The sequence below is a fragment of the Scyliorhinus torazame genome, chromosome 14 (genome assembly GCF_047496885.1).
Source record: "Scyliorhinus torazame isolate Kashiwa2021f chromosome 14, sScyTor2.1, whole genome shotgun sequence".
Lineage (NCBI taxonomy): Eukaryota > Metazoa > Chordata > Chondrichthyes > Carcharhiniformes > Scyliorhinidae > Scyliorhinus > Scyliorhinus torazame.
In genome coordinates, this window is record NC_092720.1 from 129328557 (window position 1) to 129351905 (window position 23349).

Genomic DNA, 23349 nt, shown 5'->3' on the forward strand with positions numbered 1-23349 from the left:
CAATCCACCTACCCTATACATCTTTGGGTTGTGGGGGTGAGACCCACTGTAGCCACCTGGGTTGGCCAATTCCCGACGTAAAATGAAGAACAGCAAAGGCTGAAGGGAAATTCAGCCTACACAGGCAGAAACTAGCAGGTGCAAGTTTACTGTGTATTAGACTCTGCAAAAGCCCAGACAGCATTGATACCAGCAACCATTGGCATAATAATGTAGCAGCCATCTACATACTAATGACCGATCCCCGGGAACAATGGAAACATTTAAGGTAAACAAGGCCAAGCCAGACTCCTCGGCGCCAGCAGGAGCCAACACAAAAGAGGTTAAACGGACACCTAAAGACCGCCCATCGATCAGGGAACCGCTCCAGTATTGGAGAAATCAAACCAAGCGATTGGAACGAAGTCCAATCACTTGAAACCAGGTACGGGGTCCGCCCCGAAAGGTGGGAAGCCCCTGGGGACTATAAAGTAAAGCCCCCAAGTTCAAATCGTCCTTCTTGACAGGGTCACTCAGCAAAGCGAACCAATCCTTGACAGTGACCTGTCCAGCTACCGATAAAGAACGTAAGTCTCAAGTCAACGCTCGCTACGAGATAGGCACTCCTAGCTACCAGTCCATACCAGCTTTTGAATCCCGCAGACTCAGAACCCGAACAAAAGGCGATTTGTTCCCCTGACCTGGTGGGCCAGTCCGAAGCTAATTATTGGCCTGTTAGTGATAGAAATAGCTTAGAAAGTAGAGTTTATGCATGAGTAGATTTGACTGTGTGTAAATAAATGTGCTTTGATTTGAATCTTACTAATTGGTGTACTGAGTTATTGATCATTACTTGAACTTGAACCTCGTGGCGGTATCAATACCTGGTGACTCTAGAGCAAAGGTTATAAAACAGAGCCAATTGAACCAATCAAAAGTTAGCAACACCACGCAGACACAGGGAGAACGTGCAAACTCCACATGGACAGTGACCTGGGATCGAATTTGGGTCCTTGATGCCATGAGGCACTAGGTAAGTAACTTAACATCCGCATTCAAGAGTTAGATAGGTCGATACAACTCACACTCTGTTGGGTCTTTTTCTTGAGAATCATAGGAATTAGTGGTCTGTGAAGGTAGAGGGCAATGGGCCCCGGGATACAGAATCAATGTCCAGAATTAAGGGCACCAATTGCTCCGCGAACTTCTTACAAAATTCAATAGGAAAGCCATCCAGGTTAGGGGCCTTGCAGTCTGCATCAATCCAGTTCATTTTATAATTTCCTCTGGGCCCAACGGGGATTCCAACTCATTGCTGCTCTCCACCTCCACCGTTGGGATGGATAAGCTGTCCAAAAAGTCAGTCATGACCGATCCCTCCACCAGAGTTGCGATCTATGAAGACCCGGATAGAACGATTCAAAAGCTGCATTAAACTGAGGAGGGGCAGAAACCAGGCTGCCACTCGAGTTGCGTACCTGTACAATTTCTCAGGAAGCTGTCTGGCGCTTAAACTGGTGAGTCAAATGGTGACTGACCTTCTCCCCGTATTCATAAAACATGCCCCTTAAGCATTGCAGCTGGCGTACTGCTCAGTCTGTCGATAATAGCTTGAATTGGGTTTGTCCATCCCCCGCCCCCCCCCATCTGCTCCACGAAAGACAACAACCGGACTGGGATTCAGAACACAATTTAGGTCCCCACCCAAAATAAGCTGATGTGAATCTGAACCAGGGAGGAGGCCAGTTGATTATTAATAAAATGTGTATTGTGCCAGTTTGGGGCATAGGTATTAACAATAATCACCAGAGAGCCACAGACAATAACGTGTCTGCCATTGGATTTGGAGAAGATCCTAGAGGCAGAAAACTGAACCCTTTTATTAATTAATACTGCCGCATCCCTGGCCCTACCATTGAAACCCGAATGAAAGACTTGTCCTACCCACCCCTTCCATAGCCTGGCCTGGTCCCGGACATGAAATGGAGTCTCTTGCAAAAACACCACATCGGAGTTTAAACTCTTTAGGTGAGCAATTACTCCCGACCTTTTCACTGGGCCATTCAACCCCCTGATGTTCCAGGTAACCAAACGAACTGAGGGTCTCCCACCCTGCTCAACCCAACCCGGCGTCAGCCTTTTCCACTATAAAGATTACCCAAAAGATATATAAAAGGTACAGCAACCAGACTCACCCAAGCTGAGCACCAAACCAAATCACAAGACTGAACAAAGAAAAATCTGCAGCCAGCAAACTAGTTCCACAACCGCACCCCCCCAACTCCATCACCCCTGAATTCTAACTCGCCCAAATACACATACAAATAGAGACAAGGCAAACACAAACTAAAATCCAATTCAAACTTACACAAAACAAGAGCTCCAAGCTCATTATCTAAAATACTACTATAATGAGCTGCAGCCAAGCTTCAATACCGCTCCCATTAGCTAACTCTTAGGTTAGCAGGGAGGCTCCCAACTAGAGTTAAGAAAAATCAATCAACAAGATACCAACACCCCATAAACCACTGTGCTCCGAAAGGGAGCTGTATATTTTCATAACAAACAGAACCCCACATAGAACTTAACTCCAAACCTATGCCCAAACTGCAAAAATTGAACCCCACCCATCTTAGGAAAATGCAAGAATAAACATGGAACACCAATAATGCAATTATTTAACATGCCCGTCCTTAACACCCAAAATTTCAATCAACCTGCGCCCAACCAGTGTTTCTTAACAAAGGAGTCCACCTCCCCTAGCGCATCTAATAAATAGTTATTTCCATCGAAAGCCACTCTAGGCCGAGCTGGGTACACCACCCCAAACCGGACTCCACTTTCATACAGGGCGGCCTTGCCTTTATTGAACAAAGCACTCTTCTTCGACAGTGCCACTGCCAACGTCTTGGTAGAACCTGATGGCATGGCCCTCACTTGAAGCCTCGATGCTCCTTCGCCCATCTCCGAAACCACTCTTTCTCTTGAGCTATGGAACTTCACTATACCACATGCGGTGGATCTGCAGGACAAGGCCTCTGCCGGAGCGTACGATGGGCTCGGTCCAACTCACGAGGGGGAAGTGAATCCACCCTCACCCACCAAAGGGGCTGGTTTGGCACCGGGCTAAAGAGCTGGCTTTTAAAGCAGACCAAGGCAGGCCAGCAGCACGGTTCAATTCCCGCACCAGCCTCCCCGAACAGGCGCCGGAATGTGGCGACTAGGGGCTTTTCACAGTACCTTCATTTGAAGACTTGTGACAATAAGCGATTTTCATTTTTCATCTTATCGAACATCTCTGTGAAGTACTCCATGGGTATTCAGCCTTCCATCTCCTCTGGCAGCCCCGCAATTCGAATGTTTTGCCTCCTGGACTGCTTCTCTACTTGCCTAGATCATTCACCTTGGCCTTCAACGGCTTATTCGCTTTGGCCACGAGTGCTTCCAGTGAGGCAATCTGATAACTATGTCTCGAAAGGGCCACTTCCACATTTTTTATCATGGCTCCATGGGCTTTCACGGTTTCACTGGTCTTCTCCAGAGCCGCTCAGATGGGGGCCATTGATTTCCGGTTGTCCTCCGACACAATCTGCCAATGCCTTTGCCAGGGTACTCGACGGCACCTCGGATGTTAGTGGAGTGGCCGGAACCACAGAGGTTTCCTCTGCCATTTCATCTGCTGATGAAAGCTGAGGCGCCTTTGACTCTGGCAATAAACTTCTGCTGTCCACCTTCTTTCCCCTGACTTTTCTGGGCATTAATCATGTAGGAACTTTATCCCATTAGTTATGTGGGTTTTCAAAAATACCCTTAATACTAACTATGTGGGTTTTCAAAAGAAATACCACCTGATACAGAGAGAAAAGGGAAAAAAGTGCAGTCCTCAGTGGAAACCACCTCGTACACGTCTTCCCCCATGTTATGCCACCTGAAGTCCTCGCTGAAGGCCCCTTTACTGTGCTGAAACACTATACGACTCAAGTTTCACAGTCTCACAAAATAATTTCAATCTTGTCAATTAAATTTCATTTTCAATATTCTCGCTCCACCCAACTGGTTTCTCACTTTCAAGACACACATCCTGTTTCCATTCTTCAGAATGTACATTCTTTTAATTTTTGTTCATCGTGATTACAATATATTTAGATAGATAGGGCATGTCTGTTCCAGGTTCCATGCCAAGATGTGTGGCTTAGTTCCACCGTTGAAATATATTCTAAAAGGGAAGAGAAGGTCCACAGAGAATAAGCTTTGTTTAGAGCAGTCCCCCATGACCTCTACCCTGAGTACACTATTTGCCTCCCTTGCAGGATCACCAGAGTTTTTCGCTGATAAATTGGAGCGGTGTTTGGTGCGGCATGTCCCTTTAAAAGGTATTGCCTGTGTAAGTAGCCTGAGATTAAATACTCCCAACTTTCAGGAAAGGCTAGTTTATCAAGATTTGGAAAGAAAACCAGCAGGAAATAACCATCTTTCTTTCACATTGGTCATATATTTTTGGCCCTTTTCAAGAATAGCTTCTAGAGTTTGACAAACGTGAGATTAGATGCAAGATTTGTCCGCAGCTTAATAAAAAACATTGTGCACATATGTTAAGCTCAAATCGCAATATTCATACTTGCTAATTCTCCTCTTCCTTAATGGATAAAGCGGAGGGTTTGTTTTCTAATTGGTTACTTTCTACTTTTGTGATCGTGGTAATTTGACTGCAAAAGGTAGTCATAATGCGTTAATCTCATAGTTAATATTCTTTAATACATAAAAACAACGAAGTTTAAAATAGATTATGGACTCAAAAATGGGAGCAGCTAGTTAAATATTGAAATAACATTGATGGGAAAGAATCTTACCCAAGTTAAATACAAATATACACAGGTAATAACAACCCTAATGACGTCACAGCACTGGATTTAAATAAAAAGATGCATAATAATAACTCTACAACAGTCATTTTATGTAAGACTCTCTCCAATTACATTCCAGGAAGACTTAAAACTCAGACATATCCACCATTTCTTCACCCAGCACACTGTTTAACTGATCTATAAAATTCTTCACATTGGGAAAAATGCATACTTTGTTGAAAAAACTTCACCGGCCCTTCCACAAACATCTGGACATTGTGCGATATAACTTCATTATACTCTCCCCCCACAACATTAAATGGCCTCACGTAATGGCTCCAGTAGGCCTAGGCGACATGTACACAAGAGGGAACCCAAATCTAATGCATAAAATGTAGAGAGAGAGAGAGGGAGAGAGAGATTGATTAATGATCGACAAGGGAGTGATACCTTGGAATGGGTGGGGGGGGGGGGGGGGGGGGAGAGTTGGTGGGACGAGCACTAGTTGTAGTACATGTAGAAGGGTATGGGTACAATTTTGACTCTGCTGGGAATCAGGGTGAACACATTTATCTGTCTTGTGTCTAGTGAATTTCCAATTTCAAATGACCGGTTAGACACCACAGCCCACATTTTCCTCTACCACCTTGGTTTTTCAATATATATTTGCAGTTTTTTTCTTGGTTTTTAACTCTTTTGCAATGTTTTGTTCACCTCTTTTTGCACCTTCATTTTTATAGCTATCCCACCCTTCCATTTTTATAAGGCATCTTTCTTTTTGCTTGATACTGTTTTCTTATACCTAATTTCATGGAACACTTGCTTAACCACAACCGGAGCCATTTCCAAAAACTCAAATTCGGAGATCCAATAGTGTAGCAGACTATCATAATCCAACACAGATAGCTATTCAGAATCAGAACAAAAGGAATGAGCGCAATATCAAGCCATGCAGATAATTAGCTGGTGTATTGTAGCGTACCTGTGATAGGAAGTGGGAGAGGACTGGGTAGTTTGACAGGGAGGTTAATGATAATAGAAATAGAACTTGGCTCCTTATTCCTATCGAGTATCACCTTCAGGAAGATACACATGCATGGGAACTGGCGAGATAAGTACTGGGATACTCCCACTGTGATACTCTCTTGGGAAATAACTTGAGGACTGCCGGTATTGAATGGATGGATTTGTTTATGGATTTGTTTATTGTCATGTGTACCGAGGTACAGTGAAAAGTATTTTTCTGCGAGCAGCTCAAACAGATCATTTAGTACATGAAAAGAAAAGATAAGAAAAAGAAAATACATAACAGGACAACACAAGGTGCACAATGTAAATACATAGACACCGGCATCGGGTGAAGCATACAGGAGTTAGTATTAATCGGGTCAGTCCATAAGGGGGTCGCTTAGGAGACTGGTGACAGTGCAGAAGAAGCTGTTTTTGAGTCTGTTCGTGCGTGTTCTCAGACTTTTTGTATCTCTTGCCCGATGCAAGAAATTGGAAGAGTGAGTAAGCTGGGTGGGAGGAGTCTTTGATTATGCTGCCCCCTTTCCCAAAGCAACAGGAGGTGTAGATGGAGTCAATGGATCTATACCTCCCTTGACGCTTGATTTGGTGGAACCAAGTCAAGTGTCAGTAGAGAAATGAACAGAAAAATAACCTTCCAATCATGGTGAATATTTGCATTTGTTCTTGTTCATCCCTAAATTTTCTAATACAATCTACATCCCCTTGAAAAAAGATAGTTTGCTCTTTTAAGAAACCTTCACCAGTATTCCCTTCTTTATATGTACATCGCTGCAGATCATAGAATGCCTTTCCATATTCCCTGAACTTTAAGGTAACAATAATGTGGCTGTACAGCCATTTCTCTACTGAAGGCCTCCTTGGGCTAACACCTCGAGTCAGCCTCGGCTGAGTGGAAGCACCCTTGTTGTGGAGTCGGTAGGTTATGGGTTCAGCCCTCACTCATCTCGGCTGACAATTCGGTATACTGTTGGGTATACTGTTGGGGGAGTGTTGCACTGTTGGATCTGCCATCTTTAAGATAGCATGTTGAACTGAAATAGAAACAGAAAGTGCTGGAAAAACTCAGCAGATCTGACAGCATCTGTGGAGAGCGAGAAACAGAGTCCAATAGGAGTCTTCTTTGAAGCTTCTTTAAACAGAACTTTCTTTCTTCCTCAGCTGGAGGTCAAGAATCTCACAGCACCTTTCAAAGATCAGCAGACAAATTCTCCCCGTGTCCTAGCCAACATTTAGCTCTCAATGAGTGTCATTAAAACATTACCTGGCCATTTACCCCCACTGCTGTATATCAGAGCTTGCTTTCAGACATCTTGAAGACATAAAAGGCGCCATATGAACACAAAGTTATTTCTACCGTTCTTCACAAGAGACAGCAACAGCTTCATTGAAACTCTGGACCGTGCATAGGCCTTGCTACAAAATAATGTCCTTCCACTTACGAATTTGGGGTCCTTGTTTAGGCAGGCTTCTACAAACTCTTTGAAGGGCTTGCTGTGGTTTCCTTCCAGAGTTGGGGGATTGTTCTTCGGAATCAGGAAAAGAACTCGCATTGGGTGAAGCTCTGAATTAGGGGGTTCTCCCTTCGCTAATTCAATAGCAGTTATTCCAAGAGACCAGATATCTGCCTGAAAATAAACAAGTCAGAGTGAGAAACTCTATCCTAAATATAAACGGCAAGTTTTCAATAGAACTCCTGAAATTTCCTCCATTATAAGTCAACTCAAAGAGACAACGCAAATGTGAAGTTGGCAGAATTACTTTGGTTACCTCCACTAGTTTATTCTTGGTGAATATTTTCACTTACTAAGGTGACGGTGCTGTAACAGCAGGAAGGTGTCTCATCCCACCCTCATGTTTATTGTCAAATTTAAAATAGGACTGTTGATGTTCTCAAGGCTGGTCTGAGCTTTTAAACTAGTGAGAGGTTGTGGAACTGTTGAGACTGTGTGAGACTGTTGATGTTCTCAAGGCTGGTCTGAGCTTTTAAACTAGTGAGAGGTTGTGGAAATTCTGTGGGAGCACAAATGTAAGATCACCCAATGACGTGGGATTTCAAAATCAACCAATGGCCATCCCACTCTGGCTTGCCGTTGCAGTCACTAAATTTCCATATTAGATCGGTCAGCTGCCAAACTCAAAGCAATTTGATTCTCAGCAGACACGGCCACTTTCAGATCGAGCTCCAGGCAGAGGGGCACTGCTGACCGTAAAGGACATTATTTTGCTGCTGCTCCTTTCTAATTGTTGCCATCAAATGAATCCAACCTCTGGCCAGAGGAACTGACGATTATGAGCCTGAGTCCACGAGGTGGGAGCTCATTTTGCACTCCTAAACCTTTGCTCTTTCCTTCCTCATAATTTACAAGACAACTCATCAATTGTTTTCTTTAATTGTGAGGAGGGGAGTGTCCAGTTTGAGATGTTCATTTGCACAGAAGTCATTTCAAAACTCTTTTTGTCATGGTATCTATCAACTGCAAAAAAAGCAAAGAGTAAATGATGCAACTTTTATAGTCACCCAGTTAAAACCATTGCACTACTCAGTGACAAAAGCGTGAAAACCAGATACAGGGGGAGGATTTATGGGGGAGAGAGAAAACCAGATAAAGGGGGATGGAGGCAGAAAACCCAAATAGAACATAACAGCGCAGTACAGGCCCTTCGGCCCTCGATGTTGCGCCAACCTGTGAAACCACTCTAAAGCCCATCTACACTATTGCCTTATCGTCCATATGTCTATCCAATGACCATTTGAATGCCCTTAGTGTTGGCGAGTCCACTACTGTTGCAGGCAGGGCATTCCACGCCCTTACTACTCTCCGAGTAAAGAACCTACCTCTGACATCTGTCCTATATCTATCTCCCCTCAATTTAAAGCTATGTCCCCTTACGGGAGAGATTCATGAGGGAGGGAGGGGGAAAACCGGATTATGGGGGTGGGTGGGGGGTACATGAGAGAGGGAGGGAGAAAACCAGATACAGGGTAAGGGTACCTGAGGGAGGGAGGGAGAAAACCAGATACCGGGAGAGGGTACGTGAGGGAGGGAGGGGGTAAACCAGTTTTGGGAGAGGATACGTGAGTGAGGGAGAAAACCAGATACCGGGAGAGGGTACGTGAGGGAGGGAGAAAACCAGATACAAGGGGGAGGGTACGTATAGTCAAAGGTAAAGAGAAAAATAAAACCCTAGACTCCATGTATGATCAGGGAGAGGAGGGTTGGAATGAGAGAAACAAATCCATGCATGTGCAGAGATTACATTCTTAAGAGTTGACAAATTCGGAGGCTGTACACAAATACAGGTTACAGAACACAAAACGGAAGTAATTCTGCTTCAGAACACGAGAATTATGGTCTAGCTGTGCTGGATTAAATACCCATGGCCCAAAAATGACCCATTGATCAGAGCTCCATCAGATTGTTCCCATTTTTCAGGAGATCAGATTTCAATTCAGTTCGATCATTTCTGCTTCAGTAGGCTGCTTAAATGTTTTCAAGGGGTCATGGCAGAACTAGAAAAATCAGGATTTTCGTACTGGAAATGAGCGGATAAAACAGAGCTGGTGTTTGGATAGATTTGAAGTAGGTCATACCACAATCAATTATTATTTAGTATCGATAAATGCATCGATGAGACTAGGAAGGGGTTTAAATAGAATAATCTAAGTTAAGTTGTAATAGTTGAGAGCACAATGCAAGAGATGTGTCTGGGAGTGCTGAAACCTTAAGCATAGTATGGAACAACCAAAGATAAGCTTAGAATGTTTATGCAGAGAGACAGGACATGTAATTCTGTGAAGTGCCGTTGCACTTTTTCTGAAATTAATAAGTCCATATAAATTCTGGAAGTAGCAGAAGAAACAGTGGGCGGGATTCTTCCAACGGGCGGCTAAGTGCCGACGCCAGAGTAAAAACGGGAGTGTTTTACTCCGGGGTCGGTGCCCGTTCCAGGACCCCATTCTGCGGCCCACAGGGGGCTAGGACGGCACTGGAGCGGCCTCTGCCGCCCAAGCTGCCGATCCCGGTGCCGTGGGGTCCGGCGGCAACTAGCACAAGAGCAATTGGGCCGGCGTCAACTAACACATGCGCAGTGGCCATCTTCCCCGCGGCGGCCCCGACGCCAAATGGCGCAGGGCTACAGGAGCCGGCGAGGAGGAAAGGAGGCCTGGGGGCAGAAAGGCCGGCCCGCCAATCAGTAGGCCCCTATCGTGGGCTAGGCCACTACGGAGGCCCCCCCCCCCCTGGAGTCGGATCCACCCTCCCCCCGCCACAGGCCATATCCGGACCCTTCAACACCGACGTCCCACCGGCCCAGAGCATGTTGGAACGGTGCCGGCGGGACTCGGTTTTCTGTTGACGGCCGCTCGGCCCATTGGGCTGGAGAGTTGGCGCATACCCCGACAGGCGCTGTGCCGACCACGCCAGTTCTCCACATTGCGGAGAATTGCATGCCGGCGTGGCGCCAATTCTCCAACCTGGCGGGGGGTCGGAGAATTCTGCCCAGTATTACTGAGGAAGCGACCTGAATTTGGGGAGATTAGGATGACATTGTAAAATTCTGGTCAGTGAGCTACAGATTATATAGTGAAGGGTGACAAAAATGATACTTATGATTAGGCATCTGGACTACAAGGACAGGCTGTCGGAACTGGGAACTGAAGTGTTCAGGATGCTAACAGGAGCAGACAAACACAGGAGGAAGAAATGTGAATGATTTAGATTTAATTACATCAGACAGATGAATGTGAGAAATGGACTGCAACCCAGAGGGTGGGGCGGGGCTGATAGTAGTCAGTAGAAGTTAAAGAATGGATGCCTGGTGAGGAATGTAATTGATGGGTTTGGAATTAAAATGGCATAGGAACTGATCTGACAGGCTATATTGCCTTTCGCAAGCCCCAAACTTCCCTCAGTAAACAAATGTTTGCAGGTTTCTCTCTTTCTGCGTTTCCACATGGCAGTGCCAATCAAAGTAAAACCACTCCAAGAACATGCCTCCAGACTAGGTTCTGGGTTGAAGTCTCAAAAATGGATGAATCTTGCATCCGTCCCTTTCTCCCCACAACCATACCCATCCCTCATATAGAGCATTCCAGGAAGCAAGTGGATTTGGGGAGGAGGTTGTGGAGTTGGAGCAGATACTGTTAATATGTTGTTCCTGGTATATCCTGTTATTCAAAATGGCAGATATTACTCATGCTGGGAGTTCAATCTGCATTCTTCAGTCTACATATGATACATGGGTGTGTTTTGTTGCATGTGAGCAGGAAAGGGACTGAACCGAGAAGGAAGAGACAGAACACAACAAATCTGCAAAGACTGAACTTGTGTGCGATTGCTCACTCACTTTGAAGTCATACGCAGACTGCTTGATGACTTCTGGTGCCATCCAGAAGGGCGTTCCCACAAACGTGTTTCGCTTTATCTGTGTATCTGTTAATTGGCCGGCAACCCCAAAGTCTGCAAGCTTCACGTCGCCTTGCTCAGATAGTAATACATTAGCAGCTGTGGAGACATGACAAACAGAACATCAAGACTAACTGCTTTCTATTACTGCCACTGTATCCCTGCTTCAGATAATGTGTGACGGTGGCAGAGTGCAGCAGTAGGCTGGGGGACGAAACATGAACCAAGAAAAGGATCCTAAACTGGGCATAAATAGCTGAAATGTGGGTGGGAAAGGGAAGGAATCACAAACAGACGTTTAGAGTGAATGAATATTATCTATGAGCATGTTCATCCACACCTGTAGTCAGGAGGTTAATAAAGGAAAACAAGGAAATCAAAAAGAATGCAGAAAATAAACACCCCAAAACAAACATTCAGTGACCATTTCTTTTTCCCTTCCTGTCTCAGTTAAAATTTGGGCATGTAAGGAGAAGAGTGTAAAATACAGTCAGCATGCCTCACAAAAGAACTTCCAAAAGATTTTTGTGCTCATTGTGTTGAAGAATCTGACTGATGTGAAAGGATAAATTGTGACTCTGTATCATTTTACAAATAATAGGCATCCTTTTGAGGTTAGAAACAACAGCTCAAGGGGCTTAAACAAAGCAAGGGGCAGGAGGTTATGGGTCTTTGCTCTGCATGGTGTCACAATGCACATCTTAATGAGAACATTAATGAAGTGTGGTCAAATTCCAACCGCGAGTGAGGAATGCATGAATAAAAAACAGAGCACTGTCACTTTTTGACTTATCAAAAACTCTAAGGCCAGGTTTAGCACAGGCTATGTTGCTGAGAGGCATCAAGGTTGGCCTCCTGCACCCACTCTTCCCCCCCCCCCCCAAGCAACCGGGTGCCTGCCATGCGCTTCATTGTGCCATTCCTAACAATTTGGACTGTCTCGCTTGCCCCTTCCTCTTTTCCCAATGTCTTGCTGCATTCAGAATCCACCTCCGATCTTTGCTTAGTTGGCCTTTACTCTCTTCTCAGTTAGTTGGTTAGGGTTCAAGCCTCGATATGATGTATAACTTAAGACTCTCAGGCCTGTGCATTACTGAGGGAGTGTTACATTCTCAGAGGTGCAATATTTAACCAAGACCGTGCCATTTTCCCAAGATGTCATAAAACACTACATAAATACAAGTCTCCCTTTCACAATCCTTTGATCAGAAAATAATTCCTGATGTTGCAAACTTTCTGCTTTCGGGAAGATTCTGATGGTGTCTCTATTCTCCTTCCTCTCCCTCATCCAAATAGTAATTTGGAGTTTAAAACACAAAGTTCTAACTATCAAAAAACGAAGAACACTGTGCCGCACAATCCCATCTCTCGTGGTACTCTTACCCTTAATGTCTCGATGAATTTTCCGTTCCGAGTGTAGATAGTCTAAACCTTTAAGGATTTCTCGTAGGATTGTTGCAATGTAAGTCTCCTCCAGAGGTCCTGGTTTCAGCTGCAAATACCACAACTGTTCATTAACAAAAAAGGTGGCCCAGGGAGCATATCCAGTGAGAACTCAGCTATATTAACCCAAAATATTTTTGGTTCAATTACCAGTCTGCAGAAGGTTCCCTGATAAATCATGACTACTGCCCGATAATGCAGGTGCATGTGTAGGTGCGGTTCCAGGGGATGTCAGGAGCAGGCTGAGTGGTGATGCGCCACCACTGGTCAAATGCCATTAGTAAACATTGAACATGGGTCACGAACATGACCATACCTTGGCAAGTAGTCAATGATTTTACCAGCGAGGACCAGAAAATTGGAGCAGAAAATTGGCCAAGAAAAAAAAAGGACAGGAAGAAACACAGGGATGTTATTCGGAGATTACAATTCCCTCTCCCCAGAGCTGATCCAATTGTCTCTATCAGTGGGAGTGGAGGACAGAAAGTGACATAAACAATTTTTTTAAAGCTATTCAGCAGGCTTATCACTTTGGCCAGGGATCCTCGGGTACCTCATCCAAGAGGGTTATCATTCCATTCAGCATCCCAGCACATTGAGAAGGATCAACCAACTCAGCAAATACCCGGTATTGAACCAAGGATACTCCTGGGGTGTTTGGTCAAGCCCGCAAGCCCACTAAACACCCGAAATAGAAACCTTCTAAATAGTGAACAGAATTTAAGGAGGGGGACTTCCGGTTGCGGCGGGAATGAGCTAGCCGCATGTTTCGGTGGCTCCAGCTCCGACGGAACTTCGGGCTCTTTTAAGAGTCCCAACGGGGACTTTGCCGGCCGAAAAACCCGGTGTGAGGTGCGTGGGAAGGGAGTCCCCCCCGAACGGCGGAGGGAAAAACCGGCGGCGGCGGCTGCAGCCCGAAGAATCTTCAACCACAAGGTCAGAGGGAGTGGAGAACAAAATGGTGGCGGAGAAATCGCAGGCGACATGGGGGCCTGAGCAGGACGAGGTTGTGAGACGGTGCGTGGATCTGCTGAAGAAGGAGGTAATGACCCCGATGTTACAGGCAATAGAGGGGCTTAAGGAGACTTTAAAGACCCAGGAGACTGAGCTTCGCGTGGTGGAGTAGAAGGTGTCAGGTACGGTAGCACAAGTGGATAGCACTGTGGCTTCACAGCGCCAGGGTCCCAGGGTCGATTCCCCGCTGGGTCACTGTCTGTGCGGAGTCTGCACGTTCTCCCCGTGTGTGCGTGGGTTTCCTCCGGGTGCTCCGGTTTCCTCCCACAGTCCAAAGATGTGCAGGTTAGGTGGATTGGCCAGGATAAATTGCCCTTAGTGACCAAAAAGGTTAGGAGGGGTTATTGTGTCACGGGGCTAGGGTGGAAGTGAGGGCTTAAGTGGGTCGGTGCAGACTCGATGGGCCGAATGGCCTCCTTCTGCACTGTATGTTCTATGTTCTATGTATTGAGGACGAGGTCCTGGGCCTGGCGGTTCAGACTCAGACGCACGAGGCACTTCATAAAAAGTGTGCTGACAGGATTGAGGCCCTTGAAAATGGAGCGCAAAGGAAGAACCTTAGGATACTAGGTCTCCCGGAGGGTGTGGAAGGAGTGGACTGTGGAGCGTACGCAAGTAAGATGCTGAGCTCACTGATGGGTGCTGAGGCCCCTGCGGGCCCCATGGAGGTGGAGTGGGCAAATCGGATCCCGGCGAGAAGACTAAAAGCGGGAGAACCACCGAGGGCGATAATCGTGCGATTCTACCGCCTTAAGGACAGAGAAGAGGTCCTGAGATGGGCTAAAAAGGTGCGGAGTAGCAGATGGGAGAATGCGGTGGTAAGGATCTACCAGGATTGGAGTGCGGAGGTGGCGAGAAGGAGGGTGAGCTTCAACCGAGCCAAAGAGGTTTTGCACAAAAGGAAGGTGAAGTTTGGGATGCTGCAGCCGGCAAGACTATGGGTCACGTATGAGGAGAGACACTATTATTTTGAGACGGCGGAGGAAGCATGGTCCTTCATCAATGAAGAGAAACTGGACCGGAACTGAGGGACTGATGCTGCAGGGAACTGTTATTGCTGTTATTGTTAATGTGATGGTGAAAGTTAATCGAGAAGTAAACAGGGAAAGGGGGGGGGGGGACACTGGGGAAATGTGGGCGCCGGTGAGGGGGGAAAGGCGGGACATAGTCGGAGAATGGGGAAGGAGAGGGGGAGGGGAAAGGGAGCTGCGCCATAAGAGGCGGGTCAGGTAAAGGGATGTTCCCGCGCCAGAAAGAATAAGGCGGGAAAACAGGCGCAAGGCGGATGGGAGTTCCCTCACACCGGGGGGGTCGAGGAGCGAGCAGGAGTAGCCGGGGTCAGTTGAAGTCAGCTGACTTACGGAAGTGATATGGGGGGAGCAATCAAGCTAGATAGGGTAGATAGGGATCTACCGGGGGGGGGGGGGGGGCACAACTGGGTTGCTGCTGCGGAAATCCAAAAGGAAATGGCTAAAGAGTGGGTGGTCGAGGGCAGAATGCGACGCTGGGGGAGCGAGCGGGAGCGCGGAGGGGGGATATGGGACTGGCCTAGAGAAGGTAATGGCTAGTCGACATGGGAGGGGGGCAGGTAGCCCCCCAGTGAGGCTGATCACGTGGAACGTGAGAGGCCTAAATGGACCGATAAAAAGGGCCCGAGCGCTCGCGCATTTGAAAGGACTAAGGGCAGACGTGGTTATGCTCCAAGAGACGCACCTAAAGGTGGCGGACCAAGTTAGGCTAAGGAAAGGATGGGTGGGACAGGTGTTCCACTCAGGACTGGACGCAAAGAACAGAGGGGTGGCCATTTTGGTGGGGAAACGGGTAGCATTTGAAGCAAAGAACATCGTAGCAGATAGTGGAGGTAGATATGTAATGGTGAGTGGTAGGCTGGAGGGAATGGAGGTCGTGTTGGTTAATGTGTATGCCCCAAATTGGGACGATGCGGGGTTCATGAGACGGATGCTGGGGCGTATTCCGGACCTGGAGGCAGGAAATTTGATTTTAGGAGGGGACTTCAATACGGTGCTGGACCCGGGGCTAGATAGATCCAGCTCAAGGACTGGAAGAAGGCCGGCAGCGGCCAAGGTACTTAAGGGGTTTATGGACCTAATGGGGGGAGTGGATCCATGGCGATTTCTTAGACCCAGGGCTAGGGAGTATTCCTTCTTCTCCCACGTCCATAAAGTGTACTCCCGGATAGATTTTTTTGTTTTAGGAAGGTCGTTGTAATACTCAGCCATAGCGGTTTCGGACCATGCCCCACATTGGGTGGACCTGGAAGTAGGAGAGGACAGGGAGCAGAGAACACTCTGGCGATTAGATGTGGGACTGATGGCGGATGAGGGAGTGTGTGCAAGAGTGAGGGGGTGTATTGAGAGATACCTGGAGGTCAATGACGACGGCGAGGTCCCTGTGGGAGTGGTCTGGGAAGCACTAAAAGCGGTGGTCAGAGGAGAGCTGATTTCTATTGGGGCCCACAAAAGGAAAACAGAGGCCAAGGAAAGGGATAGATTACTGGGGGAGATTTTAAGGGTGGACAGGGAATTTGCAGAGACCCCGGAGGAGGAGCTGTACAGGGAGAGGAGACGACTCCAGACCGAGTTTGACCTTCTGACCACCAGAAAGGCGGAGGTACTGTGGAGGAAGGCACAGGGGAGGAGGTATGAATATGGGGAAAAGGCTAGTCGCCTGTTGGCGCACCAACTGCGAAAGAGGGCAGCAGCGAGGGAGATAGGAGGAATTAGGGATGAAAGGGGAGACACTGTGCGAAGGGCAGGAAAGATAAATGAGGTGTTTAAGACCTTTTATGAGGAACTGTATAGGTCTCAGCCCCCAGAGGGAGAGGAGGGGATGCGGCAGTTCCTGGACCAATTGAGGTTCCCGAAAGTGGAGGAGCAGGCGGTGGCAGGCCTGGGGGCGCCGATTGTGGTGGACGAGGTTATTAAGGGACTGGGAAGCATGCAAGCAGGGAAGGCCCCGGGGCCGGATGGGTTTCTGGTGGAATTCTACAGAAAATATGTGGACTTGTTGGCCCCGTTGTTGGCGAGGACGTTCAATGAGGCCAGGGAAGGGGGGACTCTACCACCGACGATGTCGGAGGCGACGATATCGCTAATTTTGAAGAGGGACAAAGATCCGTTGCAGTGTGGGTCCTATAGACCTATTTCACTATTGAACGTGGACGCCAAATTGCTGGCAAAGGTGCTGGCATCGAGGATAGAGGACTGTGTCCCGGGGGTGGTGCACGAAGACCAGACCGGGTTCGTGAAAGGGAGACAACTGAATGTTACCGTGCAACGACTATTAGGGGTGATAATGATGCCCTCAGTGGAGGGGGAGGCAGAGATAGTGGCGGCAATGGATGCAGAGAAGGCATTTGATAGGGTGGAGTGGGAGTATTTATGGGAAGTGTTAAGGAGGTTTGGGTTTGGGAACGGGTTTATTCGCTGGGTTAGACTACTTTATGGGGCACCAACGGCAAGCGTAGTTACAGGTCGACATATATCGGAGTATTTCCGATTATATTGGGGAACAAGACAGGGATGCCCGCTGTCTCCATTGTTGTTTGCATTGGCAATTGAACCTCTGGCCATGGCGTTGAGGGACTCCAGGAAATGGAGAGGGGTGACTAGGGGGGGAGAAGAACACCGAGTCTCGTTATACGCAGATGACCTATTGTGATACGTGTCGGACCCACGTGTCGGGGGATGATAGAGGTTATGCGAATTTTGAGGAGGTTCGGGGAATTTTCGGGGTATAGGTTAAACATGGGGAAGAATGAATTATATGTGATACATCCAGGGGACCAGAGTAGAGAGATAGAAGGCTTACCGCTAAGGAAAGTGGAAAGAAACTTCCGATACTTGGGGATTCAGATCGCTAGGAGCTGGGGAACCTTGCACAGACTTAATCTGACACGACTGGTAGAACAAATGGAGGAGGACTTTAAGAGGTGGGACATGCAGCCTTTAATCGCTGGCGGGCAGGGTGCAAGCAATTAAGATGATGGTCCTCCCGAGGTTCTTATTTGTATTTCAATGTCTCCCTATTTTAATCACCAGGACCTTTTTTAATAAAATAGATAGGAGCATTACGAGCTTTGTGTGGGCAGGGAAAGTTCCGAGAGTAAGGAGGGGGTTCCTTCAGCGCAGTAGGGACAGAGGAGGACTGGCACTATCGAACTTGGGAGATTATTATTGGGCCGCCAACGTGGCAATGATACGTAGATGGATGATGGAGGGTGAGGGAGCGGCGTGGAAAAAGCTGGAGAGAAGGTCCTGTAAAGGGACGAGTCTAGAGGCGCTGGTGACGGCACCGCTACCGCTCTCACCTAAAAAGTACACCACGAACCCGGTGGTGGCGGCAACACTGAACATATGGGGACAGTGGAGGCGACAGAGAGGGGTGCGAGGAGCCCTGGTGGGGTCCCCTATCAGGAACAACCATAGGTTCGCCCCAGGAAGAATGGATGGAGGATTTCAGAGCTGGTACCAGTTGGGAATTAGGAAGGTGGGAGATTTATTTATAGATGGGACTTTTGCGAGCTTGGGAGCATTGGAGGAAAAGTATAAGTTACCCCGGGGAAATTTCTTGAGATATATGCAGGTGAGGGCGTTTACTTGACAAAAGGTGAGGGAATTTCCGTTGCTCCCGACACAGGGGATACAGGACAGGGTGCTTTCAGGGGTGTGGGTCGGAGAGGGCAAGGTGTCAGAGATTTACAGAGAGATGAGGGAAGAGGGGGAGGAGTCGGTGGGAGAACTAAAGGGAAAGTGGGAAGAAGAATTAGGGGAGGAGATAGAAGAGGGTATGTGGGCTGATGCCCTAAGCAGGGTAAACTCCTCTTCCTCATGCGCCAGGCTTAGTCTGATTCAATTTAAGGTGCTACATAGAGCACACATAACGGGGGCAAGATTGAGCAGGTTCTTTGGAGTGGAGAACAGATGTGGGAGGTGTGGCGGGAGCCTGGCAAACCACGCACATATGTTTTGGGTGTGCCCGGCACTGGAAGGATATTGGAAGGGAGTGACGGGAGTGATCTCGCAGGTGGTGAATGCCCGGGTCAAACCAAGCTGGGGGTTAGCTCTATTTGGAGTTGCGGAAGAGCCGGGAGTGCAGGAGGCGAAAGAGGCCGATGTCGTGGCCTTTGCGTCCCTAGTAGCCCGGCACAGGATCCTACTTATGTGGAAGGAGGCGAAACCCCCCGGACTGGAGGCCTGGGTAAACAATATGGCGGGGTTTATTAAACTGGAGCAGATAAAGTTTGCCCTGACAGGATCGGCTCAAGGGTTCATCAGGCGGTGGCAGCCATTTCTCGACTACCTAGGGGAACGTTAGAGGGAAGACAGATGACCAGCAGCAGCAACCCAGGGGGGAGGGGGGGGGGGGGGAAGGGGGTAGGAGGTTTAGTTGAGTATAGGTCAATAGAGTATGAGGTTTAGTTACTGGTGTATTATTATTATTATTATTATTGTTAAAAAGTTAAACATTTCTGTTTTGTTATTGTTATCGTTTCGCTTGTTTTGTAAGCGGGGAAAATGTTGCTCAGGGAAAAAATCTTTCAATAAAATATATTTTTTTAAAAAAAGAAGAATTTAAGGAGGGGTGGGGGCAAGAAACATGCCATTACAAATGCAGTTATGGTGACAATGGCCAGAGTGTCATACAAAGCAAATACAAAGATCACCAAACAACTACATAAATCCATTGACAAACAGCTGTGAAGTATGCTTAACTATTTCTAAACCAGGCACAAGAGCGCATTAAGGTGAACAGCTTATCGATCAGGGATCCAGGACTTGCAAAGTGAAGGCCCAGTAACACAGGAGTCTGGGGTTCAAATGAAGATCATCTGGTTGACAGCCAAGTGCGCGGTGTTGCAGTTAGCAGACCAACCTGGTACTGGGGTTCAAACACTAATAATAATAATAATCCTTACTTTTGTCACAAGTAAGCTTACATTAACACTGCAATGGAGTTACTGTGAACATCCCCTGGTCGCCACACTCCAGCACCTGTTCGGGTACACAAGAGGGAGAATTCAGAATATCCAATTCACCTAACAAACACATCATTCGGGACTTGTGGGAGGAAACCGGAGCGCCCGGAGGAAACTCATGCAGACACAGGAAGAATGTGCAGACTCCGCACAGACAAGTGACCCAAGTGGGAATTGAACCTTGGACCCTGGCACTGTGAAGCAACTGTGCTACCCTTCTGCCAGCTTATCCCTTCAGTGAAATTACAGTATTCCAGTAGAACTGCTTCACACTGAAGCGGAGACTGAAGCTCAAATCTGCAGTTTATAATTCAAGTGCCCTAATCTTGTGTCATTGGCCTCTTGAGTTTGGACATATTCAAACAAAGTAAAACTATCAGAAACAGTACTCACCAAGTCTAACGCAGAGCCTCCACCCAGATATTCCATGATTATCCACAATTTTGTGCCCTGGAGGTTAAACAAACAACATAATTCCAATAGGAAGCAAGGAGACATTTATGTATCTCACTCGGAACTCTCCCCAAAATGCAAATGGCAGTAACAGGCAACTGGTCCTCAATACCTTGTTGAGCTCTGTAGCCATCACGGAGTTAATAAACAGTCCAGGTTGGGAAGAATAGCAGATCCAGCTTTAGGGAACAGGAAGATCAGAAGAATTCAAGTCCAAGTCAAGTATAATTTCTCGAAGGTTGTAAAACCCGACACCAGTACACACTTTGGTGACACCAAGGCATTGTGTCATTGTCCTGAAATCTAACTTATAGATCTCAACTCTAAACTGAAGACTTTCAAAGTGTCCAGGAGTGTCCCTAACTTTGTGATGAGAGTGATGTGGAAGAGGGATACAAAGGTTAGTGTGGGAAAGGTAATTTTAACAAAATGATTCAAAGACAGATGCTAATAATGTTTCTGACAGGGTGCAAGACTTTTCCTTGGAACCAGGACTGAGACTGAGTGATTTGTGAAGATGTCCTTGTTTCAATATTTCTTTGTAATGAGTAAAAGAGGTTTTTAAATTTCCCATGTCATTGCTCATGATGAGTCAGAGGAGACAGCTTATATAAGTTTTACAACCACAAAAGGACAAAGGCTTGACACCATGCTACACCCAAAACTGATTGTGTGTGGCATTGTTCCTTTTTTCTCCATTGTTTTCCCAACAGAAAAAAATTGGTATATCACAAACTGATGTTGCCTTGTGAAATTTTGTTTAGCCACTAGACTGGTTCCCCCCCCCCCCCCACACCTCCTACTGGGAGTCCCAATTCTTCCCTTTCACTCCGGCTCACGTCATACCACAACGCACGTCACCCAACGTTGGGTGCGAGGGTGAGCTGTGAGGAGGATGTAGAGAAGCTTCTGCGGGATTTGGGCAGGCTGAGTGAATGGGCATATGCATGGCAGATGAGCATAATATGGATAAATGGGAGGTCATCCGCTTTGGTAGCAAAAATAGGAAGGCAGGTTATTATTTGAATGGGTGTAAATTGAGAGAGGTGGATACTCAGTGAGACCTTGGTGTCCTCATGCATCAGTCGCTGAAAGTAAGTGCGCACGTACAGCAGGCAGTATTAGAAGACAAATGGTATGTTGGCCTTCATAACGAGAGGATTTGAACATAGGAATAGGGATGTTTTATAGCAATTGTATGGGGCATTGGTGAGGCCACACTGGAGTAGATGTGCAGTTTTGGTGTCCTTATATGAGGAAGGATGTGGAGGGAGTGCAACAAAAGTTTACCAGTCTGATTCCTGGGATGACGGGGCTGTCATATGAGGAGGTGCTAAATCAGTTAGGATTATATTCACTGGAGTTTAGAAGAGTGAGAGGGGATCTCATAGAAACTTATAAAATTCTAACAGGATTAGACAGGGTAGATTCAGAAAGAAAGTTCCCGATGGTGGGAGAGTCGAGAATTAGGGAGTCATAGTTTGAGGATAAAGGGTAAACCTTTTGGGACTGAGGTGAGGAGAATTTCTGCACCCAGAGAGTGGTGAGTCTATGGAATTCGAGACCACAAAGTAGTTGAGGTCAAAACGTTGTGTAATTTCTAGAAGGAATTAGATATAGCTCTTGAGGCTAAAGGAGTCAAGCGAAATGGGAGGGGGCAGGATCAGGGTATTGAACTTGATGATCAGCCATGATCATAATGATTGGCAGAATGGCCTCCTCCTGCTTCTATGTTTCAATGAATGCTCTTTGATGTCGTCTTTCATCTTCTATGGCTTATGCACATTTTCAACAAGGTGTCTGTCCATTTCATTTGCATATTGCTTCAGTCTCATTCATTCCACCATTTCTTGTCTCACTGGTGCACATTTCCAGTGTTTCTTTCTATTTCTCACAAGTTGCTTCGCCATTTCAGCTAAAATCTCACTTGTGCTACTTAAGGTACACAACAAGGTCAGAGGTTAGATGTAGGGGTCTGATGCTGGGCTGGAGGTGTGGAGGTGAGGGGAAGAGACAAATGCCTGCAAATAGTCAGAGTGCAGAATGAAATAACCAAAAGGAGGGAGGGGGGTAGAGGTCAGGAGGATTCAAGAGATGTTCTCACGTTTTGCTTTCAGACAGCACTGACCTTTATTCTGCTAGTGACACCTATTGCTGTCCAATGCTTTGTTCCTTTACTACTACCATTCCCATTCTCTTTGCCTTTTGTTCCGCAGCACCATTGTAATTTAATCTCCCTCACCCTCTAATTTATTCCGGACCTTCCCTTTTGTCCCATCTGACACTCCCCCTTTTCAACAGCATAAAATCCGTCACATTTCTGGCTCTCTTCAGCTCCAAACCAGTCATATTGGACTCAAAACATTAACTCTGCTGCCAGTCCAGTTGAGTTTTTCCAGCGTTGTTGTGTTTTTATGTCAGATCTCCAGCATTCGCAATATTTTGTTTTTATTCAAGAGAGAACTCAGTTGCTGGGGACATGGCTAACAGGAAACTCCAGGACACGGTGTGGTGTCCAACGAACTAGAATGCATTTGTACTGGAGTAGAATTGGACTCAAGAAGAATATCACAGGGATGAAGTCTGGGGCTGGAAACACAGTGGAACAAAGAGAATTTGGGGTCACTGTATGAAGCTGGAAACATTCAGAGGCACAAAACTATTCTGCATTCGGTTCAGCACCATTTAAGTAACAAACAAGTAGCTCTGCCTCTCAGGTGCATGACATACCTTGGAGTGATTAAAATAATTCCTCTATTCAGCCAATTTTACTTAAATTAAATGAAAAGGACGTGACAAAATAATTTACATTTATATAGCATCTTTAATAGAAAGAAAAATTCCAAGCTGTTACTTTGAAAAAAGTGAATGGCAAGTTAAAGAATTTTGGTCAGAGATGGGTTTTAAACCAACATGAGGTCTTGCTCCTCCACCATTCACGTCTTTGCTGACCTATAATGGCTTCTGACCACTAACAACCCCCCCCCCCCCCTCCAACGTCAAATTTAAAGTTCTCACATTTGTGTTCAAATTCCTTCATGGTGGCATTCCTTCCTATCTGTTACTTCCTGCAAACCCCCTCGCCAATCCTTCACGCGATCGATGCCTCTTATGCATCATCCCACCATCAAGGGTTAATCCCCCCTTAGAAACCCTCCATTTTGTTCAGACAGCAGAAATT

General features: G+C 46.7%; 1 protein-coding gene across 1 annotated transcript in view; it reads right to left on the reverse strand.

The window, feature by feature from the left end:
• stk25b (serine/threonine kinase 25b) overlaps positions 1-23349 on the reverse strand; it is a 99122-nt gene that overhangs the window by 24832 nt on the left and 50941 nt on the right. Inside the window, exons 3-6 of the mRNA XM_072474896.1 lie at positions 20109-20165; positions 12644-12752; positions 11202-11359; positions 7295-7480 (exon numbers count right to left, since the gene is read on the reverse strand). Coding sequence (XP_072330997.1) covers positions 7295-7480; positions 11202-11359; positions 12644-12752; positions 20109-20165 — 510 coding nt within the window. The remainder of the gene's footprint in view (positions 1-7294; positions 7481-11201; positions 11360-12643; positions 12753-20108; positions 20166-23349) is intronic.